The sequence below is a fragment of the Pseudophryne corroboree genome, chromosome 8 (genome assembly GCF_028390025.1).
Source record: "Pseudophryne corroboree isolate aPseCor3 chromosome 8, aPseCor3.hap2, whole genome shotgun sequence".
Lineage (NCBI taxonomy): Eukaryota > Metazoa > Chordata > Amphibia > Anura > Myobatrachidae > Pseudophryne > Pseudophryne corroboree.
The window spans coordinates 404,832,920-404,858,237 of NC_086451.1; the positions used below are offsets into that span (position 1 = coordinate 404,832,920).

At 45.0% G+C, this 25,318-nt stretch overlaps 1 protein-coding gene across 2 annotated transcripts in view; it reads right to left on the reverse strand.

Annotated features, from left to right (window-relative positions):
- LOC134949325 (cytochrome P450 2C23-like) overlaps positions 1–25,318 on the reverse strand; it is a 90,773-nt gene that overhangs the window by 28,183 nt on the left and 37,272 nt on the right. For both annotated transcript variants that reach the window (XM_063937823.1, XM_063937822.1), the window contains exon 4: positions 15,536–15,696. In XM_063937823.1, the coding sequence (XP_063793893.1) occupies positions 15,536–15,696 (161 nt within the window). The remainder of the gene's footprint in view (positions 1–15,535; positions 15,697–25,318) is intronic.

The following is a 25,318-nucleotide window of genomic DNA, read 5'->3' on the forward strand; positions in this document are numbered from 1 at the left end:
CAGTGACCACCAGTATTATACGTTCTCTGCCTGAAAAAATGCTCCATATCTGTGCTCAGTGTGCTGCATATATCTGTGCTCACACTGCTTTTTTGTGGGGACTGGGGACCAGCAGTATTATATAGGAGGAGTACAGTGCAGAGTTTTGCTGACCAGTGACCACCAGTATTATACGTTCTCTGCCTGAAAAACGCTCCATATCTGTGCTCAGTTTGCTGCATATATCTGTGCTCACACTGCTTTATTGTGGGGACTGGGGACCAGCAGTATTATATATATATAGGAGGACTAAAAGGTTTTTTCCACGAATGGAAAAGGATATAGGCGCTGATATAAAAATATTGTTGATAAACATACAATGTAACAATGTATATAATTAATAATTTATTTCAGCAATAAAAATTATTACTTATATTAATACCGGCCGGTAAGTATAATCAGATACATTTCATGATTTATGCAATCCTTAAAAGTAAACAATTTAAAACAGATTCATTCCTGTATCTAAAGAGCTACAATACAGAGTGTCCTTTAGAATGAACACGTATCCAGGTACTAGTGATATGTTTCACCAATGCGTATGCCCAACTCAGTAATTGTGATCACTCTTCCCGTCCGCTGGTAGCAGTTCCTTTATATGCAGACATATCTGGAAATAAGGTGAGTATATTTAATTCAAAGCTGTTTTTTGTGATACCCAGAATTAATGTTGGTTTGCCCAGTAAGGTTCACTGTGAGGCAGTCTCTTAATTACTATAGCACAGGAGGGGCACAGTTTTCCTTTATACAGATGGTAATTTAATTAGTGATAGGAGAGCTAGACGGCAGTATTTCCATTTAAGCGAGGTGTATAAGGAAGTGTTCACCTCATCTTCTATGCTGAACTTCACACCGCTTCTAAACTGAGCTGCCGGCGCTGCCTCAAGTGCTCGTCTCCCCTGCAGACGCTTCTCAACCTGCTTCCTCTGTGCTGTAGTGTCGGGCTCCACACTGCACATGAGCCGCATGGCAATTGCTGTTCCCAGTGCCGCTCGCTTCCGGACCAAGCTGCCGGCGCTGCTTTGAGTGCTCGTCTCTCCTGCAGCCGTCTCCTGATTAGCTCCCTCTGTGCCTGACTGGAGTCAGTCGTTTAAATTGCTGGGGTTCTTTTGCTACTCTGTGAACTTAGCAAGTTTGCGGCTGTATTCTCAGACTTGCCTGCCTAAATCCTTTCTCACTGTGCAAGGTGTTCAGGTGTCAGTTAGTGGCAGTAAGCTGAACCTCTGCACTGCAAGTGAGGATTAGGATTGTGGAGACTCTTCTTGTGTCTATCATTCCATCTCTGACCAAGGAGTTTACTGCCACACCCGTTGGTAACCCTTTAGGGTTTTGCTGTTGCCCTTAGCAACAGCATTTCGGGTTCTCTACGTATTAAACCACAACATCTTGCTTTTTCCATCTGAGCATTCCTAATACTAGGGAGACACCCAGTTTCTTAGCCTCTGGGCTTCTCTGTTCACTTTGTGTTTATTTTGTTACCCTATCACCTTCTGTGTACGTAATGTCATATTCCCCAGTCTGTCTGTGAGTTAATTTGTTTGCATCCCTATCCGTTCAGACACCAGTACATTCCTGCAGGCACTGGTGTGCATAACAGTTCAGACACCAGTACATTCCTGCAGGCACTGGTGTGCATAACACTCGCTTAAATGGAAATACTGCCGTCTAGCTCTCCTATCACTAATCAAATTACCATCTGTATAAAGGAAAACTGTGCCCCTCCTGTGCTATAGTAATTAAGAGACTGCCTCACATTGAACCTTACTGGGCAAACCAACATTAATTCTGGGTATCACAAAAAACAGCTTTGAATTAAATATACTCACCTTATTTCCAGATATGTCCGCATATAAAGGAACTGCTACCAGCGGACGGGAAGAGTGATTACAATTACTTAGTTGGGCATACGCATTGGTGAAACATATCACTAATACCTGGATATGTGTTCATTCTAAAGGACACTCTGTATTGTAGCTCTTTAGATACAGGAATGAATCTGTTTTAAATTGTTTACTTTTAAGGATTGCATACATCATGAAATGCATCTGATTATACTTACCGGCCGGTATTAATATAAGTAAACATTTTTATTGCTTAAATAAATTATTAATTATATACATTGTTACATTGTATGTTTATCAACAATATTTTTAAATAAGCGCCTCTATCCTTTTCCATTCGTGGAAAAAACCTTTTAGTCTTTTTGTTACATTGTGGGAGGAGTATACCCACTTTAGAGGCTGCAGATATTTAAATATTATCAGCTGGCGCTGGGAGATTTTTCTTTAAATATTATATAGGAGGAGTACAGTGCAGAGTTTTGCTGACCAGTGACCACCAGTATTATACGTTCTCTGCCTGAAAAACGCTCCATATCTGTACTCAGTGTGCTGCATATATCTGTGCTCACACTGCTTTATTGTGGGGACTGGGGACCACCAGTATTATATAGGAGGAGTACAGTGCAGAGTTTTGCTGACCAGTGACCAGTGACCACCAATATTAGACGTTCTCTGCCTGAAAAACGCTCCATATCTGTGCTCAGTGTGCTGCATATATCTGTGCTCACACTGCTTTATTGTGGGACTGGGGACCAGCAGTATTATATAGGAGGAGTACAGTGCAGAGTTTTGCTGACTAGTGACCACCACTATTATACGTTCTCTGCCTAAAAAAAATGCTCCATATCTGTGCTCAGTGTGCTGCATATATCTGTGCTCACACTGCTTTATTGTGGAAACTGGGGACCACCAGTATTATATAGGAGGAGTACAGTGCAGAGTTTTGCTGACCAGTGACCACAAGTATTATATGTTCTCTGCCTGAAAAACGCTCCATATCTGTGCTGCTTTGTAGTATATAGTAGGAGTACAGTGCATAATGTTGCTGACCACCAGTATATAATATATAGCAGTACTGTACAAAAGGCCACTGCTCTACCTACCTCTGTGTAGTCAAGTATACTATCCATCCATACCTGTGGTGCATTTCAGTTTTGCACAGTTTGCTGACCACCAGTATATAATATATAGCAGTACGGTACAGAAGGCCACTGCTCTACCTACCTCTGTGTCGTCAAGTATACTATCCATCCATACATGTGGTGCCTTTCAGTTTTGGACAATTTGCTGACCACCAGTATATAATATATAGCAGTACGGGGTCAGTAGGCCACTGCTCTACCTACCTCTGTGTCGTCAAGTATACTATCCATCCATACCTGTGGTGCATTTCGGTTGTGTGCAGTATATATAGTAGTAGGCCATTGCTATTGATACTGGCATATAATTTCACACATTAAAAAATGGAGAATAAAAATGTGGAGGGTAAATAGGGAAAGATCAAAATCCACTTCCACCTCGTGCTGAAGCTGCTGCCACTAGTCATGGCCGAGACGATGAAATGCCATCAACGTCGTCTGCCAAGGCCGATGCCCAATGTCATAGTAGAGAGCATGTAAAATCCAAAAAACAAAAGTTCAGTAAAATTACCCAAAAATCAAAATTAAAAGCGTCTGAGAAGAAGCGTAAACTTGATAATATGCAATTTACAACACGGAGCGGCAAGGAACGGCTGAGGCCCTCTCCTATGTTCCTCATGACTAGTGGGTCATCTTCACATGAGGATGGAAGCACTCATCCTCTCGCTAGAAAAATGAAAAGACTTAAGCTGGGAAAATCACAGCAAAGAACTGTGCGTTCTTCTAAATCACAAATCCCCAAGGAGAGTCCAATTGTGTCGGCTGCAATGCTTGACCTTCCCAACACTGGACGGGAAGAGGTGGTGCCTTCCACCATTTGCATGCCCCCTGCAAGTGCTAAAAGGAGCACCCGCAGTCCAGTTCCTGATAGTCAAATTGAAGATGTCACTGTTGAAGTACACCAGGATGAGGAAATGGGTGTTGCTGGCGCTGAGGAGGAAATTGACCAGGAGGATTCTGATGGTGAGGTGGTTTGTTTAAGTCAGGCACCCGGGGAGACACCTGTTGTCCATGGGACGAATATGGCCATTGACATGCCTGGTCAAATTACAAAAAAAATCACCTCTACGGTGTGGAATTATTTTAACACAAATGCGGACAACAGGTGTCAAGCCGTGTGTTGCCTTTGTCAAGCTGTAATAAGTAGAGGTAAGGACGTTAACCACCTCGGAACATCCTCCCTTATACGTCATCTGGAGCGCATTCATCATAAGTCAGTGACAAGTTCAAAAACTTTGGATGACAGCGGAAGCAGTCCACTTACCACTAAATCCCTTCTTCTTGTAACCAAGCTCCTGCAAACCACACCACCAACTCCCTCAGTGTCAATTTTCTCCTTAGACAGGAACGCCAATAGTCCTGCAGGCCATGTCACTGGCAAGTCTGACGAGTCCTCTCCTGCCTGGGATTCCTCCGATGCATCCTTGAGTGTAATGCCTACTGCTGCTGGTGCTGCTGTTGTTGCTGCTGGGAGTCGATCGTCATCCCAGAGGGGAAGTCGGAAGACCACTTGTACTACTTCCAGTAAGCAATTGACTGTCCAACAGTCGTTTGCAAGGAAGATGAAATATCACAGCAGTCATCCTGCTGCAAAGCGGATAACTCAGGCCTTGGCAGCCTGGGCAGTGAGAAACGTGTTTCCTGTATCCACCATTAATTCACAGGCAACTACAGACTTGATTGAGGTACTGTGTCCCCGGTACCAAATACCATCTAGGTTCCATTTCTCTATGCAGGCGATACCAAAAATGTACACAGACATCAGAAAAAGAGTCACCAGTGTCCTAAAAATTGCAGTTGTACCCAATTGCCACTTAACCACGGACATGTGGACAAGTGGAGCAGGGCAGACTCAGGATTATATGACTGTGACAGCCCACTGGGTAGATCTATTGCCTCCCTCTGCAAGAACAGCAGCTGCGGCACCAGTAGCAGCATCTCGCAAATGCCAACTCGTTCTCAGGCAGGCTACGCTTTGTATTACCGCTTTCCATAAGAGGCACACAGCTGACAACCTCTTACGGAAACTGAGGAACATCATCGCAGAATGGCTGACTCTCCTGGGGATTTGTGACATTGGACAACGCCAGCAATATTGTGCACGCATTACATCTGGGCAAATTCCAGCACGTCCCATGTTTTGCACATACATTGAATTTGGTGGTGCAGAATTATTTATAAAACGACAGGGGCGTGCAAGAGATGCTGTCGGTGGCCCGAAGAATTGCGGGCCACTTTCGGCATTCAGCCACCGCGTGCCGAAGACTGGAGCACCAGCAAACTGTCCTGAACCTGCCCTGCCATCATCTGAAGCAAGAGGTGGTAACGAGGTGGAATTCAACCCTCTATATGCTTCAGAGGATGGAGGAGCAGCAAAAGGCCATTCAAGCCTATACATCTGCCTACGATATAGGCAAAGGAGGTGGAATGCACCTGATTCAAGCGCAGTGGAGAATGATTTCAACATTGTGCAAGGTTCTGCAACCCTTTGAACTTACCACATGTAAAGTCAGTTCAGACACTGCCAGCCTGAGTCAGGTCATTCCCCTCATCAGGCTTTTGCAGAAGAAGCTGGAGACATTGAAGAAGGAGCTAAAACAGAGCGATTCCGCTAGGCATGTGGGACTTGTGGATGGAGCCCTTAATTCGCTTAACCAGGATTCACGGGTGGTCAATCTGTTGAAATCAGAGCACTACATTTTGGCCACCGTGCTTGATCCTAGATTTTAAACCTACGTTGTATCTCTCTTTCCGGCAGACACAAGTCTGCAGAGGTTCAAAGACCTGCTGGTGAGAAAATTGTCAAGTCAAGCGGAACGTGACCCGTCAACATCTCCTCCTTCACATTCTCCCGCTACTGGGGGTGCGAGGAAAAGGCTAAGAATTCCGAGCCCACCCGCTGGCGGTGATGCAGGGCAGCCTGGAGCGAGTGCTGACATCTGGTCCGGACTGAAGGACCTGCCAACGATTACTGACATGTCGTCTACTGTCACTGCATATGATTCTGTCACCATTGAAAGAATGGTGGAGGATTATATGAGTGACCGCATCCAAGTAGGCACGTCAGACAGTCCATACGTATACTGGCAGGAAAAAGAGGCAATTTGGAGGCCCTTGCAGAAATTGGCTTTATTCTACCTAAGTTGCCCCCCCCCCCTCCAGTGTGTACTCCGAAAGAGTGTTTAGTGCAGCCGCTCACCTTGTCAGCAATCGGCGTACGAGGTTACTTCCAGAAAATGTGGAGAAGATGATGTTCATCAAAATGAATTATAATCAATTCTTCTGTGGAGACATTCACCAGCAATTGCCTCCAGAAAGTACACAGAGACCTGAGATGGTGGATTCCAGTGGGGACGAATTAATAATCTGTGATGAGGGGGATGTACACAGTGAAAGGGGAGAGGAATCGGAGGATGAGGAGGAGGTGGACATCTTGGCTCTGTAGAGCCAGTTTGTGCAAGGAGAGATTGATTGCTTCTTTTTTGGTGGGGGCCCAAGCCAACCAGTCATTTCAGTCACAGTTGTGTGGCAGACCCTGTCTCTGAAATTATGGGTTTGTTAAAGTGTGCATGTCCTGTTTATACAACATAAGGGTGGCGCAGAGCCGGCCATAGGCATAGGCAAAGTAGGCAATTGCCTAGGGTATTTGATATGCCTAGGGGCATCAGCAGCTTCTGTTGATTAAAATGATATGCGGCATGCCTATATTCTGTGTGTAGCATTTCATATGCAGATAAAGCCACAGTCTCACACAGTATATAGTCAAGCTGCATATCATTTCAATCAGCAGAAAGTGCTTGTGTATCCTAGCTACATAGCAATGCAAATAAGATGCATTTTTATTTAAAAATGTGTGCCCGATGTTAGCATTGAGGCAATATTTATGAGGACACATCTGCATCCAAGCAGAGGCAGCGGTCACAGTGTTAGTTGCAGTGTGAGTACTGTGTGCATGTGAGTGGGTTTGTTGTGCAGTAGTGTTCGAAATATTTGTAAGGAACATTATGTGTGTCATGTAAAAATGCATTAATAATGTGCAACATATGCATAAAGGGCTCTATGTGTGTCATTATGTGTATAAGGGCATTAATAATGTGCGGCATATGTGTAACAGGGTACTACTGTATTTGTGTCATTATGTGTATAGGGGCACTAATAATGTGCAGCAAATGTGAAGGGGGCACTATGTGTGTCATTATGTTTATAAGGGCATTAATAAAGTGCAGCATATGTGTAAGGGACATTATGTGTAAAAGGGCAGTAATAAAAGTTGTCATAATGTGTAGGGCGCATTATGTTTATAAGGACGTTAATAAGTGTAAGGGGCATTACTGTGTGGAATGTATGTAAATGCATTACTAATGTGTGGCATTATGTGTATAAGGTGCTCTACTATGTGGCATTGCGTATAGAAAGGACACTACTGTGTCGTCTAATGTGAATAAAGAGCAATAGGGTGTGGTGTAATGTGAATAAGGAGCAATTCAGTGTGACATCATGTGAATAAGGGGCACTACTGTGAGGAGTAACGTTTATAAGGTAAAGTCATATTACTGTGGGATGTAATATGAATTATGGACACTATCGCATGATCATATGTGAATAAAGTTGCAGTACTGTATGGCATAATTGGAATTGGGGTTATTGTGTGGCCATGCCCCTTGCCAGCAAAAACACACCCCTTTCTGGGCTGTGCGCCAAATGTACGAACTGTTCCTATTTAAAATATAGGGGGTACAAGGTCAGAGGCGGAACCAGCCGTGGTGCTAGGGGGCACCAGCCAAAATCTTGCCTAGGGCATCATATTGGTTAGGGCAGGCTCTGAGGGTGTGAGGGAGGGCCCAAGGACAATTCCATCTTGCACCTCTTTTTTCTTTCATTTTTCTTTGCATCGTGTGCTGTTTGGGGACTATTTTTTTTAAGTGCCATCCTGCCTGACACTGCAGTGCCACTCCTAGATGGGCCAGGTGTTTGTGTCGGCCACTTGTTTCGCTTAGCTTAGCCATCCAGGGACCTTGGTGCACCTCTTTTTTTCTTTGCATCATGTGCTGTTTGTGGAGTATTTTTTCGAAGTGCCATCCTGTCTGACACTGCAGTGCCAATCCTAGATGGGCCAGGTGTTTGTGTCGGCAACTTGGGTCACTTAGCTTAGTAATCCAGCGACCTCAGTGCAAATTTTAGTACTAAAAATAATATTGTGAGGTGTGAGGTGTTCAGAATAGACTGAAAATTAGTGGAAATTATGGTTATTGAGGTTAATATGACCCCCAAATTCTCTGATTTAAGCTGTTTTTGAGGGTTTTTTGTAAAAAACACCCGAATACAAAACACACCCGAATCCAACAATACATTTTCAGGGAGGTTTTGCCAAAACGCGTCTGAATCCAAAACCAAAACACAAAACCTGAAAAATGTCCACTCATTTCAAGTCTATTCTGAACACATCACACCTCATAATATTATTTTTAGTCCTAAAATTTGCACCGATGTCGCTGGATGACTAAGCTGAGCAACCCAAGTGGTCGGCACAAACACCTGGCCCATCTGGGAGTGGCACTGCAGTGTAGGACAGTATGGCACTTAAATAAATTGGCCCCATCACATGATGCAAAGATAAAAGAAAATTAAAAAAGGTGCAAGCTGGAATTGTCCTTGGGCCCTCCCACCCACCCTTATGTTGTATAAACAGGACATGCACACTTTAACAAACCCATCATTTCAGCGACAGGGTCTGCCACACGACTGTGGCTGAAATGACTAGTTGGTATGGGCCCCCACCAAAAAAGAAGCAATCAATCTATCCTTGCACAAACTGGCTCTACAGAGGCAAGATGTCCCCCTCCTCCTCATCGTCCGATTCCTCACCCCTCTCACTGTGTACATCCCACTCCTCACAGAGTATTAATTCGTCCCCACTGGAATCCACCATCACAGGTCCCTGTGTACTTTCTGGAGGCAATTGCTGGTAAGTGTCTCCATGGAGGAATTGATTATAATTAATTTTGATGAACATCATCTTCTCCACATTTTGTGTAAGAACCTTGTACGCCGATCGCTGACAAGGTGACATGCTGCACTAAACACTCTTTCGGAGTACACACTGGAGGGGGGGCAACTTAGGTAAAATAAAGCCAGTTTGTGCAAGGGCCTCCAAATGGGTGGTCTTCTGTTTGCCGGCGGTCGGGCTCCCAGCGCTCAGTATACCGGTGCCGGGAGCCCGACAGCCGGCATACCGACAATTATTTTCCCTCGTGGGGGTCCACGACCCCCATAGAGGGAGAATAAAATAGTGTGGCGCGCGTAGCGTGGCGAGCGCAGCGAGCCCACAAGGGGCTCATTTGCGCTCGCCACACTGTCGGTAAGCCAGCGGTCGGGCTCCCGGCGCCGGTATGCTGGTCGCCGGGAGCCCGACCGCCGGCGAGCCGTAGTGAACCCCTCCAAATTGCCTCTTTTTCCTGCCAGTATACGTATGGACTGTCTGACGTGCCTAAAGTGATGCGGTCACTCATATTATCCTCCACCATTCTTTCAATGGTGACAGAATCATATGCAGTGACAGTAGACGACATGTCAGTAATCATTGGCAGGTCCTTCAGTCCGGACCAGATGTCAGTTTTCGCTTCTGACCGCCCTGCATCACCGCCAGCGGGTGGTTTTGGAAATGTGATCCTTTTCCTGGCAGCTTCAGTGGCAGCAGAAAATGAAGGAGGAGCTGTTGGCTGGACACGTTCCACTTGACTTGACAAGTGTCTTACCAGAAGGTCTTTGAACCTCTGCAGACTTGTGTCTGCTGGAAAGAGAGATACAACGTAGGTTTAAACCTAGGATCGAGCAAAGTGGTCAAAATGTAGTGCTCTGATTTCAACAGATTGACCACCCGTGAATCCTGGTTAAGCGAATTAAGGGCTCCATCTAAAAGTCCCACATGCCTAGTGGAATCGCTCTGTTTTAGCTCCTCCTTCAATCTCACCAGCTGCTTCTGCAAAAGCCTGATGAGGGGAATGACCTGACTCAGGCTGGCAGTGTCTGAACTGACTTCACGTGTGGCAAGTTCAAAGGGTTGCAGAACCTTGCACAACGCTGAAATCATTCTTCACTGCGCTTGAGTCAGGTGCATTTCCCCTCCTTTGCCTATATCGTAGGCAGATGTATAGGCTTGAATGGCCTTTTGCTGCTCCTACATCCTCTGAAGCATAAAGAGGGTTGAATTCCACCTCGTTACCACCTCTTGCTTCAGCTGATGGCAGGAATGTTCAGGAGTGTTTGCTAGTGCTCCAGTCTTTGACACGCGGTGGCTGAATGCAAAAAGTTGCCCGCAATTCTTCGGGCCACAGACAGCATCTCTTGCACGCCCCTGTCGTTTTTTAAAAAAAATTGTGCACCACCAAATTCATTGTATGTGCAAAACATGGGACATGCTGCAATTTGCCCACATGTAATGCACGCACAATATTGGTGGCATTGTCCGATGTCACAAATCCCCAGGAGAGTCCAATTGGGGTAAGCCAATCTGCGATGATGTTCCTCAGTTTCCGTAAGAGGTTGTCAGCTGTGTGCCTCTTATGGAAAGCAGTGATACAAAGTGTAGCCTGTCTAGGAACGAGTTGGCATTTGCGGATGCTGCTACTGGTGCCGCTGCTGCTGTTGTTGCTGCGGGAGGCAATACATCTACCCAGTGGGCTGTCACAGTCATATAGTCCTTAGTATGCCCTGCTCCACTTATCCACATGTCCGTGGTTAAGTGGACATTGGGTACAACTGCATTTTTTAGGACACTGGTGACTCTTTTTCTGATGACTGTGTACATTCTCCGTATCGCCTGCCTAGAGAAGTGGAATCTAGATGGTATTTGGTACCGGGGACACACTACCTCAAGAAATTCTCTAAGTCCCTGTGAACTAACGGCGGATACCGGACGCACGTCTAACACCAACACAGCTGTCAAGGCCTGAGTTATCCGCTTTGCAACAGGATGACTCCTGTGATATTTCATCTTCCTCACAGAGGACTGTTGGCCAGTCAATTGCTTACTGGAAGTAATAAAAGCCAACTTCCGACTTCCCCTCTGGGATTATGATCTACTCCCAGCAGCAACAACAGCAGCGCCAGCAGCAGTAGGCGTTACACTCAAGGATCCATCGGAGGAATCCCAGGCAGGAGAGGACTCGTCAGACTTGCCAGTGACATGGCCTGCAGGACTATTGGCGTTCCTGTCTAAGGAGGAAATTGACACTGAGGGAACTGGTGGTGTGGTTTGCAGGAGCTTGGGTACAAGAGGAAGAAGGAATTTAGTTGTCAGTGGACTACTTCCGCTGTCACCCAAAAATGTTTAACTTGTCAATGACTTCTGATGAATGCGCTCCAGGTGATGTATAAGGGAGGATGTTCCTAGGTGGTTAACGTCCTTACTCCTACTTATTACATCTTGACAAAGGCAACACACGGCTTGACACCAGGGGGTATTTTTACAAAGATTTGTGTTTTTTCCGTTTTTAAGGGTGTTTGAACTCGAATGGTACCGGGTGCATTTTACTGCAACTTTTTGAATTCTGATACGATCATTCACTAAGCTGCCGATTTTTCCAAATTCGTATTTTCCGATGTCGATGTGATGCGTAATGTCAGGCAGTGTTTTACGGGAATGACGAGTAAAACACTGCCTGACAAAACACAAGGAATCCCGTCCGGATCTGTGAGATCCTTGCCGGGCTTCATTGTGTACCTTAAGAATGTGTTTAAAGTGTTAAAAAATCTGAAAAACATTGCGTGGGGTCCCCCCCCCTAAGCACAATCAGCCTCGGGCTCTTTGAGCCGGTCCTGGTTGACAAAATATGGGGGGAAAAATGACAGGGTTTCCCCCATATTTCTTAAGCCAGCACCGGGCTCCACTAGCCAGGTACATAATGCCACAGCCGGGGGACACTTTTATTGTGGTCCCGGCACCCCTGGCATTACATACCCAACTAGTCACCCCTGGCAGGGGTACCCCGGAGGAGTGGGAACACCTTAAATCAAGGGGTCCCCCCCTCCAGCCACCCAAGGGCCAGGGGTGAAGCCCGAGGCTGTCCCCTCCATCCAAGGGCGGCGGATGGGGGAACCACAAGTACCAGCATGCGGTGGAAAACCGGGGCCATTGTATCCAATGGTGAGAACTTTGCGGTCAGCCGTGAGGTTTTTTTTTCGGTCAACGGCTGACCGCCAAGTTCCCACCATTGGATACAATGTAGCACATCGGTGCTACATGGTATCTCTGCCATGTGCAGCCTAACAGACACTACAGGAGCACACAGCCAATCAGGAGAGTGCCACGACGTGGCGCTCCCTGATTGGCTGGAGGGACCCTCTTTGACAGGAGTCAGGGGGGGTCCTGGCAGTCGGGGAAAGGGGACCCATGTGTAAACATGGGACCCCTTTCAGTGCGTGGTCGGGTTTCCGGGTTTTTTTTTTGCCAAGTACGTGGATTATACAAAGAAGACAAGCAACACTGGATTATGTGAGTATAATTATTTTCACAGGTACCCCGAGGATTCTACATGGAGAAGAGAACCGAGCCTCGTGTGAACATAGGTAAGTATGTATGTTTGGAGGAGTGCATGTTTGTAATAAACTTATACTGTCACGGTGTGTGTGTCCTGTTTTTTGTTTGGTATTTTTTTAGTAGTAGTACTACAGGTACCAGCGGGCCCGGTTTTCCACCGCATACTGGTACTTGTTGTTCTCCAAGTACCAGCTTGCAGGGGAGGCTTGCTGGGACTTGTAGTACTGCTATTAAAAACAATATTCTCATTTTTTACACAAGGCTATCAGCCCCCAATCCGCCGCCCTTGGATGGGGGGGACAGTCTCGGCTTCACCCCTGGCCCTTGGGTGGCTGGAGGGGGGGACCCCTTGATTTAAGGGGTTCCCACTCCTCCAGGGCACCCCGGCCAGGGGTGACTAGTTGGGTATGTAATGCACCCGGCTGTGGCATTATGTACCTGGCTAGTGGAGCCCGGTGCTGGTTTAAGAAATACGGGGGACCCCTACACTTTTTGTCCCCCATATTTTTTTAACCAGGACCAGGCACAGAGCCCGGTGCTGGTTGATGAAATATGGGGGAACCCCTGTCATTATTTTCCCCATATTTTGTCAACCAGTACCGGCTCAAAGAGCCCGAGGCTGATTATGCTTAGGAGGGGGGACCCCACGCATTTTTTTTTCTGTTTTTACACTAAACACACCCTTTCCCATAGATAACCATGCACAGATCTCACTGATCCGTGCATGGTTATCCTAACTCGACTGGAAAAAGCAGGTCTATTTTTTTCCTGCTTTTTTTAACGATTACAAATACGAATGCATAGTGAATACCCGTATTGTATGAAATAACAGCCGCGTTTGACCGATGGTCTATTCATTCGAATTTCAGAACTTTGCCGTTAAATCCATTATGAATAGACCAGACACTGCCGAAATTTGTGCTTAGTGAATTCCTGGATTGGGACTTTGAAAAAAAAACACAAATCGGACAAACTCGATTTCTTAGTAAATATTGGCCCAGTTGTCCACATTTCTGTTGAAATAATTCCACACCGAAGAGGTGATTTTTTTGGTATTTTGACCAGGCATATCAATGGCCTTATTCATTCCACGGACAACAGGTGTCTCCCCGGGTGCCTGACTTAAACAAACCCCCTCTCCATCAGAATCCTCCTGGTCAATTTCCCCCTCAGTGCCAGCAACACCCATATCCTCATCCTGGTGTACTTCAACAGTGACATCTTCAATTTGACTATCAGGAACTGGACTGCGGGTGCTACTTCCAGCACTTGCAGGGGGCGTGCAAATGGTGGAAGGAGCAACCTCTTCCCGTCCAGTGTTGGGAAGGTCAAGCATCGCAACCGACACAATTGGACTCTCCTTGGGGATTTGTGATTTAGAAGAACGCACAGTTCTTTGCTGTGCTTTTGCCAGCTTAACTCTTTTCATTTTTCTAGCGAGATGATGAGTGCTTCCATCCTCATGTGAAGCTGACCCACTAGTCATGAGGAACATAGGAGAGGGCCTTAGCCGTTCATTGCCACTCCGTGTCGTAAATGGCATATTGGCAAGTTTACGCTTCTTCTCAGACGCTTTTAATTTAGATTTTTGGGGCATTTTACTAAACTTTTGTTTTTTGGATTTTACATGCTCTCTGCTATGACATTGGGCATTGGTCTTGGCAGATGGCTTTGATGGCATTTCATCGTCTCTGCCATGACTAGTGGCAGCAGCTTCAGCACTAGGTGGAAGTGGATCTTGATCTTTCCCTATTTTACCCTCCACATTTTTGTTCTCCATTTTTTAATGTGTGGAATTATATGCCAGTAATATATCTGGAATTAGATGGCAGTAATGTCTGGAATTAGATACCACTAGATACAGTAGATACCAGATACCACTGTGACTGAAATGATGATGACCTATGCACAGTGACAGGACACTACCACTGCAACCTACAGCAGCAAGATGCAGCACAAAACACTGGACTTTCAGTCACCACAATGCAGCACTGACACTGAGCACAGATATTGAGTACTGTTCAGGATACTAGAAGTGACACAGAGCTGCAAGATACAGCAATGGCCTACTGTACTGTACTACTATATACTGGTGGTCACCACAATGCAGCACTGTATTACTATATTTACTGGTCAACACAATGCAGCACAGATATTGAGCACTGATCAGGAGAATAGAACTGAGTCTGACATGGAGCTGCGAGATACAGCAATGGACTACTGTACTGTACTACTATATACTGGTGGTCACCACAATGCAGCACTGTACTACTATATACTGGTCCCCATAATGCAGCACAGATATTGAGCACTGATCAGGAGAATAGAAGTGACACGGAGCTGCAAGGTACAGCAATGGACTACTGTACTGTACTACTATATACTGGTGGTCACCACAATGCAGCACTGTACTACTATATATACTGGTCACCACAATGCAGCACAGATATTGAGCACTGATCAGGAGAATAGAACTGAGTCTGACACGGAGCTGCAAGATACAGCAATGGCCTACTGTACTGTACTACTATATAGTACTGGTGGTCACCACAATGCAGCACACTGAGCACAAATATTGAGCTTTTCAGGCAGAGAACGTAGTCATGTCCTCTCTGCTCAATCAACAATGCACGAGTGAAAATGGCGGTGACGCGCGGCTCTTTATATGGAATCCGAATCTCGCGAGAATTCGACAGCGGGAAGATGACGTTTTCCCCCATTTGGGTTTTGCGTGTTAGGCAGGAAGAACCGAGACTGCTTTGGACCCGTATAAACCACGTAAAGTTCGGGGGGAAGGGGGGGGGGTTCGGATCCCAACGAACTGAACCCGCTCTTCTCTAGTTTTAATACATTATAACTTTGATGTGAAATTCTGTTGCATTGATCCAAACTAAAGAAATGTAAATCTTGAATGTTTATTATCTAGCACACAGTATACTTCCATCAACTTCTCAATTGTTTCTTAATATTTACAGTACCTGACCCGAGGCAGTGTTAACTAGCTGGATAAAATCCATAATGTACGACAGGAGGGTTATGAATTTCTTGTCCTCATAGTCAAATCTCTCACCAAATACAATGGAGCAAATAATATTGGATGCAGCCTGTCTCAGCAGATATTCTGGGTCAAATGGGGTGCCTGTTTTATTGTAAAAGAAGACCAGTGTTTAATTTCACTCTAGAAAGTAATAGCAACATTATAAATAGCATAAAGAAATAAATGGTCATACAATTTCTTCTACATAGTAAGTGGTATGTTCAGACAACCACCAATTATAACCAGAGCTGGATTAACAATGGGGCGGATTGAGCTGCAGCTCCAGGCCACCCCATCAAAATTGGCCCACTGCATCCTCTGCTGCTGGAAACAGGAAAAATGTTTTCCTGTTCCAGCAAGTCAGTAGCACCAGAAAGCCTCCCTGTGCTGAAAGATTTCTCTTCTCCTCCCCTTGCTTGCCGGAATGCAACTTGTCTGGTCCCGTGACCCCTGTGCAGGGCCGGCTAGTGAGGGTGGCATTCTGTATGCCGGCGGTCGGGCTCCCGGCGCTCAGTATACCGGCGCCGGGAGCCCGACCGCCGGCATACCGACACTTATTTTCCCTCGTGGGGGTCCACGACCCCCATAGAGGGAGAATAAAATAGTGTGGTGCGCGTAGTGCGCCACCGTGCCCGTAGCGTGGCGAGCGCAGCGAGCCCGCAAGGGGCTCATTTGCGCTCGCCACACTGTCGGTCAGCCGGCGGTCGGGCTCCCGGCGCCGGTATGCTGGGCGCCGGGAGCCCGACCGCCGGCCAGCCGTAGTGAACCCGGCTAGTGATGCTTGCTCAATGGTAGGGGGATGTTTCCCTAATAGGGGGCGTGGCCACGGCTCCTGCGGAAGGCTCAGTAACTGAGGGAAATGGGGGAGAGTGGGATTGCTGTGGGGAACAGGGATTTTGTGTTGGAAAAGACAGGCTGGGGGTGTGTGTAGGAACTGGGGTGAACAGGGTGAGAGTGTGTGTATGGTGACTAGAGGGGACAGGCTGTGTGTGTGTGGGGTGTGGGGCCAGGTGGAACAGGCTTTGTATGTATGTACTGTATGTATGTATGTACTGTATGTGTGTGGTGTGTGTAGGGACAGGGGAAACAGGCTGTGTGCGTGTAGGGAGGGGAGGGGTGGCAGGCTTTGTGTGTCTGTGGTGAATTTAGTATGTTCCTGGGATTAGTTGCGTGCACAGACTGGGTTCCTCATGTTGGAGGCTATGCTCAGGTGGGTGATCTGCATGTCTGTGGACACTCGGTCCTTGTGCATTTGGCTGCACTATGTGCACTGGGAGGGGCTTTGTTGTAGATGGAGTGTTGGCTGCGGGGAGGGTCACTGGTAATCTAGCTCAGGGGATCCCGCCAGTGGCGGTTTTAGGTGCGGGTTAGCAGGGCGGTCTCCCAGGCACTGTGGCCTGAACCTGCAATCACCCCATCAGTGACATCAGCACCCCTCTTCTGCATGCACTGCAATATCCCCCGCCACTTCCTGCTGCCGGCCAGCCGGCCCATGTCCTGGCCACTTCACACTGCCCGCACCTCACCGCTTCCTCCTACCGGCTACCCCTCTCTCCTGGAACGCTTCCTGCCGGCCGACTCCTGCCACTACTTACTCCCCTTCAGCTTCACGCTGGGCGGAAGTATGAGGAGAGCATAGAGCCGCGGGGTCACAGGTGCCGGATGGTAAGAGACGGCTAGCTGGTGCAATTTCTATAATGGGCTACCTGGCACAATGTGTATAAGGGGCTACCTGGTGCAATATGTATAAGAGGCTACCTTGCGCAATGTGTTTAAGGTGCTACCTGGCACAATGTGTATAAGGGGCTACTTGGCGCAGTGTGTATAAGGGGCTACCTGGCGCAGTTTGTATAATGGGCTCTACCTGGTGCAATGTGTAAAAAGATACCTGGCGCAGTTTGTATAAAGGGCTCTACCTGGCACATATTGCATAATGGTACCTGATGCAGTGTGTATATCTAGCTCTACCTGGCGCAACATGTATAAAAGGGGCTCTACCTGGTGTAACGTGTATAAAAAGGGCTCTACCTGGCTTAACGTGACTAAAAGGGGCTCCGTGAAGATGGCCCGGGAGATTGTGACTGAGCTATCTGGCTGCTGCTTATTGCTAAGGGAAGCCAGGATAAATAGCTGGTGCAAAGACAGAGGCACGCACCTCCAACCAACCGTAAGTTATACAACCTGTCAGCCGGCATATAACATCAGCAAGGCACCACAACATCGCAAGCCCACACTCAGAGCCAGACGTCTAGCTATTACCTCAAGGACAGTGCTATACAAGTGTTCCTCTAGTGAACTTCTACTTACCGCTGGTGCTCCCCACACCCATATCTGTCTTCATACACTTCCCTCACACGTCCACAGTACAGTATGTGTTGTACACATATTACATTCTACATACTTCTATTAGACACTGGCCAGCACCTATATCACCAACCTTAATAGGTTTTTAGATTGTTTTGATACTCACTTCTGGGCCAATACATTGATTGAACTATATTGATTTATTACAAAAAAAATATACCAGCGTATATATAGAGATAGATATATGTATGTATATATATATTATATATATATATATATATATATATATATATATAAAGCGATAGAGCTATAGATATATATAGATATATATGGGATGTAGTTATGTGACCGCCGGTCACAATACCTCCCCCTGCATCCCAAAGCCTGACAATCCCGACAGTTGGCATGTCGACTAAAAGGGACTATTCCCATTGTTGGTATCCACTACACCCAAACAGAACCTGTGGCGAGCATAGCCGGGATCCCGGCCACCGGTTACACATAGCCAAACCTATTATATATATATATATAGAGAGAAAGATAGATATAGAAGAAAGAATGGAAATGTAATACCACAAGAAACAGTATAACCTGCATGACATGCTGTAGTAACGGTTGTTAATGCTTTGGTCACCTTCTGGACCAATTTCAAGGCCACCAACAATTACTGCAGCCGCTCTCAAGCCAAAAAGTACTTGCAGTTACTTGTTGGCTTGAGTCTGGCTGCTGTAATTATTGGCAGCTTTGACTCAAGGGACAATGTGTCGCGGGCCCTGCGTGACACAACGCCTAGTCACAATCCTGCTGTTGCTGGTCACTACCCCTGTGACGGTACACAATAGGCCCTTCATGCATTTCAGCTCCAGGCCCATGTGTGCCTTAATCTGGCACTGATTATAACTACCTAAACCAAATAGTTGACTATTAATTGATTTAATTGATTAGCATAGACTATATAGATTCAGCGGCTGCTATGCATAATTTTTCTATTACTGCTTTTCAGACAAGGAACACGTAAAACAAAAAAAAAAATGTATGAGTGACTGTATTACCTTTAAACTTGTATTAAGAAAAACACCTCTGTGTAATACAACAAAGGTTTAAAAAGGTTTCAAATTGTGAAGACAATTCTTTCCAGAGATATACTGTATAATATATCCCAGAATCTGACTACTGTATATAAATTGAATGCTCAGTACAAAATATGAAGCCTTTCAACATTTGTTTCTTATTTTTTAAGATATTTTACTGAACTATATTCTCATTTTTCAGAGGCTTTTGATAAAGAAATAATATTGTCGAAATGCGTCAAGTCACGTGATGAGTGGGGTGGTCTTCATGTTGCCGAATGTCAGGATCCCGGCGCACAGTATACCGGCGCCGGAATCCCGACACCTGGCATAATGACAGCTATTCTCCCTCGTGGGGGTCCACGACACCCCTGGAGGAAGAAAAAATAGCGTGGCTCGCGTAGCACACCACCGTGCCCGCAGCGAGCCTACAAGGGGATCATTTGTGCTCACCACGCTGTCGGTATGCTGGCGGTCGGGCTCCCAGTGCCAGTAGGCTGGTCGCCGGGAGCCCGGCCGCCGGCATACCATACTACACCCGATGAGTGATGCTGCTGATCAGACTAGATTATGCTTTGTTAGTGATGTGCCTTCTGTTTCCTTTCTATGGTATGTGATTAAAGCATGGGAATGTTTTATTTGTGATATGCAGTTCATTTTGCTTTTACTGGTGTGAGCTCAAGCCAGGATCCCCATGATTAGCGCTGAGGGACGGCACCCATAAAACCATTCAAATGTTATTCATATAGTTGGACTTTTTCAGGGGTACAATTCATAAAAAAATATATGAGCTGATATATACAAATTCAGAAAGTTAGTTGTTCACTGGCTGTTCAAGGACGCTAATTAGCGTAATGTATACACTATTATGCTAATTTGATGGACTATTGGATTTTAGATTCTCTGTTGGTATATCATTCTATTTAGTGTTTCTGAACAACCATTGATAAAAGTAATCTTTTGAATTGGTGTATACCTACCAACATTTTTGGTATATACTAGAGATGTGCGCCGACCCCGTGTTTTGGTTTTAGTGTTTGATCTGTATCTTTTTTGTGTTTTGGATCTATATTTGGTTTTACCAAAACCGCCCTTATGTATTTTGGTTTTGGATCTGTATTTTTTTATTACCATAAAAAACAGCTAAAATCACATAAGTTGGGCCTGTTTTTGTCCTACAGTATTATTATCCTCAATATCATTAATATAAAGTCATTTACAGTTACTTTTGACCACCTCACATCTCACAATATTGTTTTCATCCATTTTAGGCCAAAGGCCTACAGTGAGCTGACTGGTTACTAACCGACAGAGCAGCGGCACAAACATGCGGCAGTTTATAGCACATCTATGAAACATTGCTGCACAACAGTGACATAAAAGACAAGTAGTGCAAGATGGAATTGTCATTGGGTCTTTGAACAAACCAAGCACTTCAATGACAGGGAATTACACTTTTGTGGCTGAAGTGCTTGCTTTGGCCCTCCACAAAGATTTTTTGGGAAGGACTACCTCTGATCACTAATAAGAAGGTTGATGATGTTATAATCATTTTAATTACATTATAATCTTGTATAATAAATTTCATGAACTCGCAGCAAAAGATGTAACATGGAGGAGGTGCCTAGATGGCTATCGTCCCTATCTCTGCTAACTTTGGCCTCACAAATGGAGCAGATGCCTACAAAAACATTGTCATGATTTGGGTAAAAATAATCCCACACCCAAGAGGTGACTTTTTTGGTCTTATGCCCAGGCATCACAATGGGTTTCTTTTTATCACAGGCAAGAACTGCAGCCACTGGTGGCTGACTTACACAAACAACATCATAATCCTCATCTTCAGTGTCAGATATTAGTAGTACACACATATCCCTCTCATCATGTTCCACTTCCACAGAAGCACCTTCATTTCTAATATGTCCTCATCGTCATCTTTACTTGTACTGCTCCCCACATGTGCAGATGGTGCAGAAATGGTGGAAAGAGGACAGTGTGAGATATTTCAGACTCACACTTAGCAATTGTGGACACCCCTATACATTCCTCAGGAATGTGTGACAGTTCTGAACGCACAGTTTGTTCCACTGCCTTAGTGGTTTTCATTCTTTTGACACCTGTTCTAGACTCTGAGCGGAACATTCTTGCATAATCATGAGATAAAGAAGATGCCTCACTGACAGTTGCAGAACCACCACTTGAGTCCTTCCTTGTCTTGTGTGGTAAATGGCATATTAGCAATTTCATGTTTCTCTGCAGCTAACTTTCGTTTTCATGTTTTTTTCTTTACCAGTGTAAAATGAAATTGCTTCTTTGATTTTACATGCTATGACTTAAGCCCTCTATGCACTTGGGAATCGGCCTTACTAGATGACGTTTACGGACTTGCATCATCATGACTGGTGGCAGCACCTGCAGTGCTAGTATGTGTATCTCAATTATGGTAGATTAGTCAGTGCTGACCTATATTTTATTCTATATGCTTATGAACTAACTGTACTGATATTCCCTTTGTTCGATATTTATATTGTTGTCATTACTCTGACTAATCTGCCATATTTGAGATCCACAATGAAGGATAACTATTACTCTACGTATTTATAATTAACCCCTGATGAAGTCCTATTGATGAAATGCATTGGATTGTTATCAACAGATCTAATAGACTTCTGAATAGATTGTACTAGAAGTTAAATCTTAAACAAATACTATCAGTACAACTGTTTTAATAATGTCATAAACTTTTTTAATGTAATCTCAGTATGCAAGATTGATGATAGAAAAACTGTCAATCACTTTGTTTATGTTCATACGTTGTAAATTATGTGAATAACGTTTTCATTATTGAAATGGTTGTGACCAACTCTTAAAAGCTATTGTGGTTTGAGATATACATGCACAATTCATTCATTAGATCCCTTGGGAACCCTCCACAGTTACATTTTTAATATTGTAGCCCATATATATATATATATATATATATATATAAAATAAATCAGCATTTTCAGTTGTGGGTGTTTAAGTACAGCATTTACTCTGCAGCTAAAGTGCTTTAGGTGATAATATATCTCCTATATATTTGTCCCGTTCTGTGACTCTATGACTTGATTTGCTAACTATCACTATGATTTGCTAACGCTGGGCGTGGCTAGGAGATCTGAGTCATAGAGCAACAGAGCTGGATAGGAAAGACCTGGCCTGCAAGTGTGGCAGTATGCTCAGGTACGGCGTACGGCGTACCGTTAAGAATCTAGCCACCAGTATGCCATACCCGCGGGCCACCACTCACACACCATAGCTGCCGTTAGTGGCTATTACTGTAAAATCTGCTGATGTGCTCCTCCTCCCCTTCCCAGCCTGCTGCTGTGTCAGGGAAGGAGAGGAGAGCGTAGCGCGATCCCGTCTGTCAGTGCTTCTCAGTCAGACTTTGGTCTCTGGCCACAGCGTGTATCTTCTCAACTGAGCACCGGTTCATTAGGCAATCAGAGCTCGTGGACCAGCAGCCGTGGCTCCTAATAGGCTACCGGTCCGCAAGCTCTGGTTGGCTAATGAACCGTTGCCTCATTTGAGAACATACACGCCACCACCAGAGACCACTAGAGTGACTGAGCAGCACTGAGGAATGGGACCACGCTGCGCTCTCCTCTCCTTCCTCCGACCCTGACACAGCAGCAGCGGGTGAGCAGTGGAAGGGAGGTGGGAGGTGTTGGGTGGGGTGGGTGGGGCATATGTATAACTGGCATTGTGGGGCATATCTGGCACTGGGGGCATATGTATATATGGCACTGTGGGGCATATGTATATCTGACATTGTGGGGCATATGTATAACTGGCACTGTGGGGCACATCTGGAACTGTGGGGCATATGTATAATTGCACTGTGGGGCATATGTATATCTGGCATTGTGGTGCATATCTTCCACTGTGGGGCTATGTTTATCTGGCACTGTGGGGCATATGTATAACTGGCACTGTGGGACGTATGTATAACTGGCACTGTGGGGCATATGTGTATCTCGCACTGTGGGGCATATGTAAAAAATACATTTACCAAACATTGTCTTTATACCTAAATTATGTACACATAGCATATTATTAACACACTAGGTCATTCATCGTGCATCTGCTCTTCACACCGTCGCAAGTGCCTATGCCCCCTTGACCATCGCACGCCCTTTGGCCATTAAATATTTAACTACTAACAACATTATGCTTAAAGGTTATACTCCATATAATACAAATATTGCCCACCCAAAGGACGCACAGGGGTTAAGGGGGCGTAGCCCATTGCGACGGTGTGAAGAGCAGCGGGCACGATGAATCACCTAATATATATATATATATATATATATATATATAAATATTTTTTATATATACAGTATATACAGTCTTAAATATAATCTACCTTTCCACAAGACCCTGAGTGCCGCTGGTTTTTTCTTCTATATATATATACAATGTAAATGTTCTATATGACCATTTAGAAATGGAAGCAAAAAGCCAATATTAATAAGAATATATTTAATATCACAAAGGAGCTGAACAAAATGAAAGGATAAACAACTTATCTCAGTGCACAGTGGAGGTCAATATAGGGGCTCCCCTATATTGAGCTCCACCGTGCACTGAGATAAGTTTTTTATCCTTCAGACTCAGCTATTTATTGTTGTTGTTTATATTTTTTATTTTTTTTATTTTCATATTTGTAATTTTGTTCAGCTCCTTTGTGATATTAAATATATTCTTATTAATACTAGCTTTTAGGTTCCATTTCTAAACTGTCATATAACACGTTTACCTTGTACCACATTTGGTCGCCGTACCTCTACTCTTTTTATCCATTTCTGTGTGTACATCTCTATACCAGTGCTGTATTTTACTTGGTGACCGGCAGACACCGATATGGAACACGGGGGGAGATTTTAGAGTTTTCTTTTTATTATATTGTGGTGATAATTCTGTCCCTCAAGTTGTGCGTATTCCCCTTTTTTCGATATATATATATATATATATATTTATTTATTTTTATTTTGGTGACATGTATTAATTGCTTTATATACAGTATCTGCTTAATTCAGGTAATGTAAAAGTTTAAATGAATATTGGGCTTATATGTCCCTCCAGGAAGCACTGCTCCTCAGCACTTTCCTGCACTCCTGATATTTGTGCTAATTGAGACATTGAAATTTGTACCACTCTGTACTTTGGGGGTAATTCCAAGTTGATCGCAGCAGGAATTTAGGCCCTCATTCCAAGTTGATCGGTCGCAATGCGAATGTAGCAGAGTTACACACGCTAAGCCGCCGCCTACTGGGAGTGTATCTTAGCATCTTAAAAGTGCGACCGAAGTAATCGCAATATTGCGATCACAAACCTCGTAGCAGTTTTAGAGTAGCTTCAGACTTACTCTGCCTGTGCGATCAGTTCAGTGCTTGTCGTTCCTGGTTGACGTCACAAACACACCCAGCGTTCGCCCAGGCACTCCCACCGTTTCTCCGGCCACTCCTGCATTTTTTCCGGAAACGGTAGCGTTTTCAGCCACACGCCCCTAAAACGCCGTGTTTCCGCCCAGTAACACCCATTTCCTGTCAATCACATTACGATCACCGGAGCGATGAAAAAGCCGTGAGTAAAAATACTATCTTCATAGCAAAGATTCTTGGCGCAGTCGCAGTGCGAATATTGCGCATGCGCACTAAGCGGAATTTCACTGCGATGCGATGAAAAATACCGAGCGAACAACTCGGAATGAGGGCCTTAGTTAGCAATTGGGCAAAACCATGTGCACTGCAGGGGAGGCAGATTTAACATGTGCAGAGAGAGTTAGATTTGGGTGGGGTGTGTTCAATCTGCAATCTAATTTGCAGTGTAAAAATAAAGCAGCCAGTATTTACCCTGCACAGAAATAAAAAAAAACACCCAAATCTAACTCTCTCTGCACATGTTAAATCTGCCTCCCCTGCAGTGCACATGGTTTTGCCCAATTGCTAACTAAATTTCTGCTGCGATCAACTTGGAATTGCCCCCTTTATACATTTCCTGCCACCCATAGTAATGACGCAATCCAGAAGGTGTGGCACAATATGATCTGTTAAGGATGCTTTGTGCATTGCCAGGAATTGTGTCATACTGAAACAAGAGTAGATGTCAATCCAGGACAATGACAGGCTGGTCCACAGCCAGCTAAGGGACTATTCCTCTATTTACAGTCCCGAGGAAGATGTTGGCTTAACCCTTCTCATTCCCCCTATTTGTGTCTGTACTTACAGAGAGCTTTAGGCATGTACTGTAAGTCCCCCTCCCTTACCCTGATCCCCTTCTATAATCACACTGTTGATATGTTGTCCTAC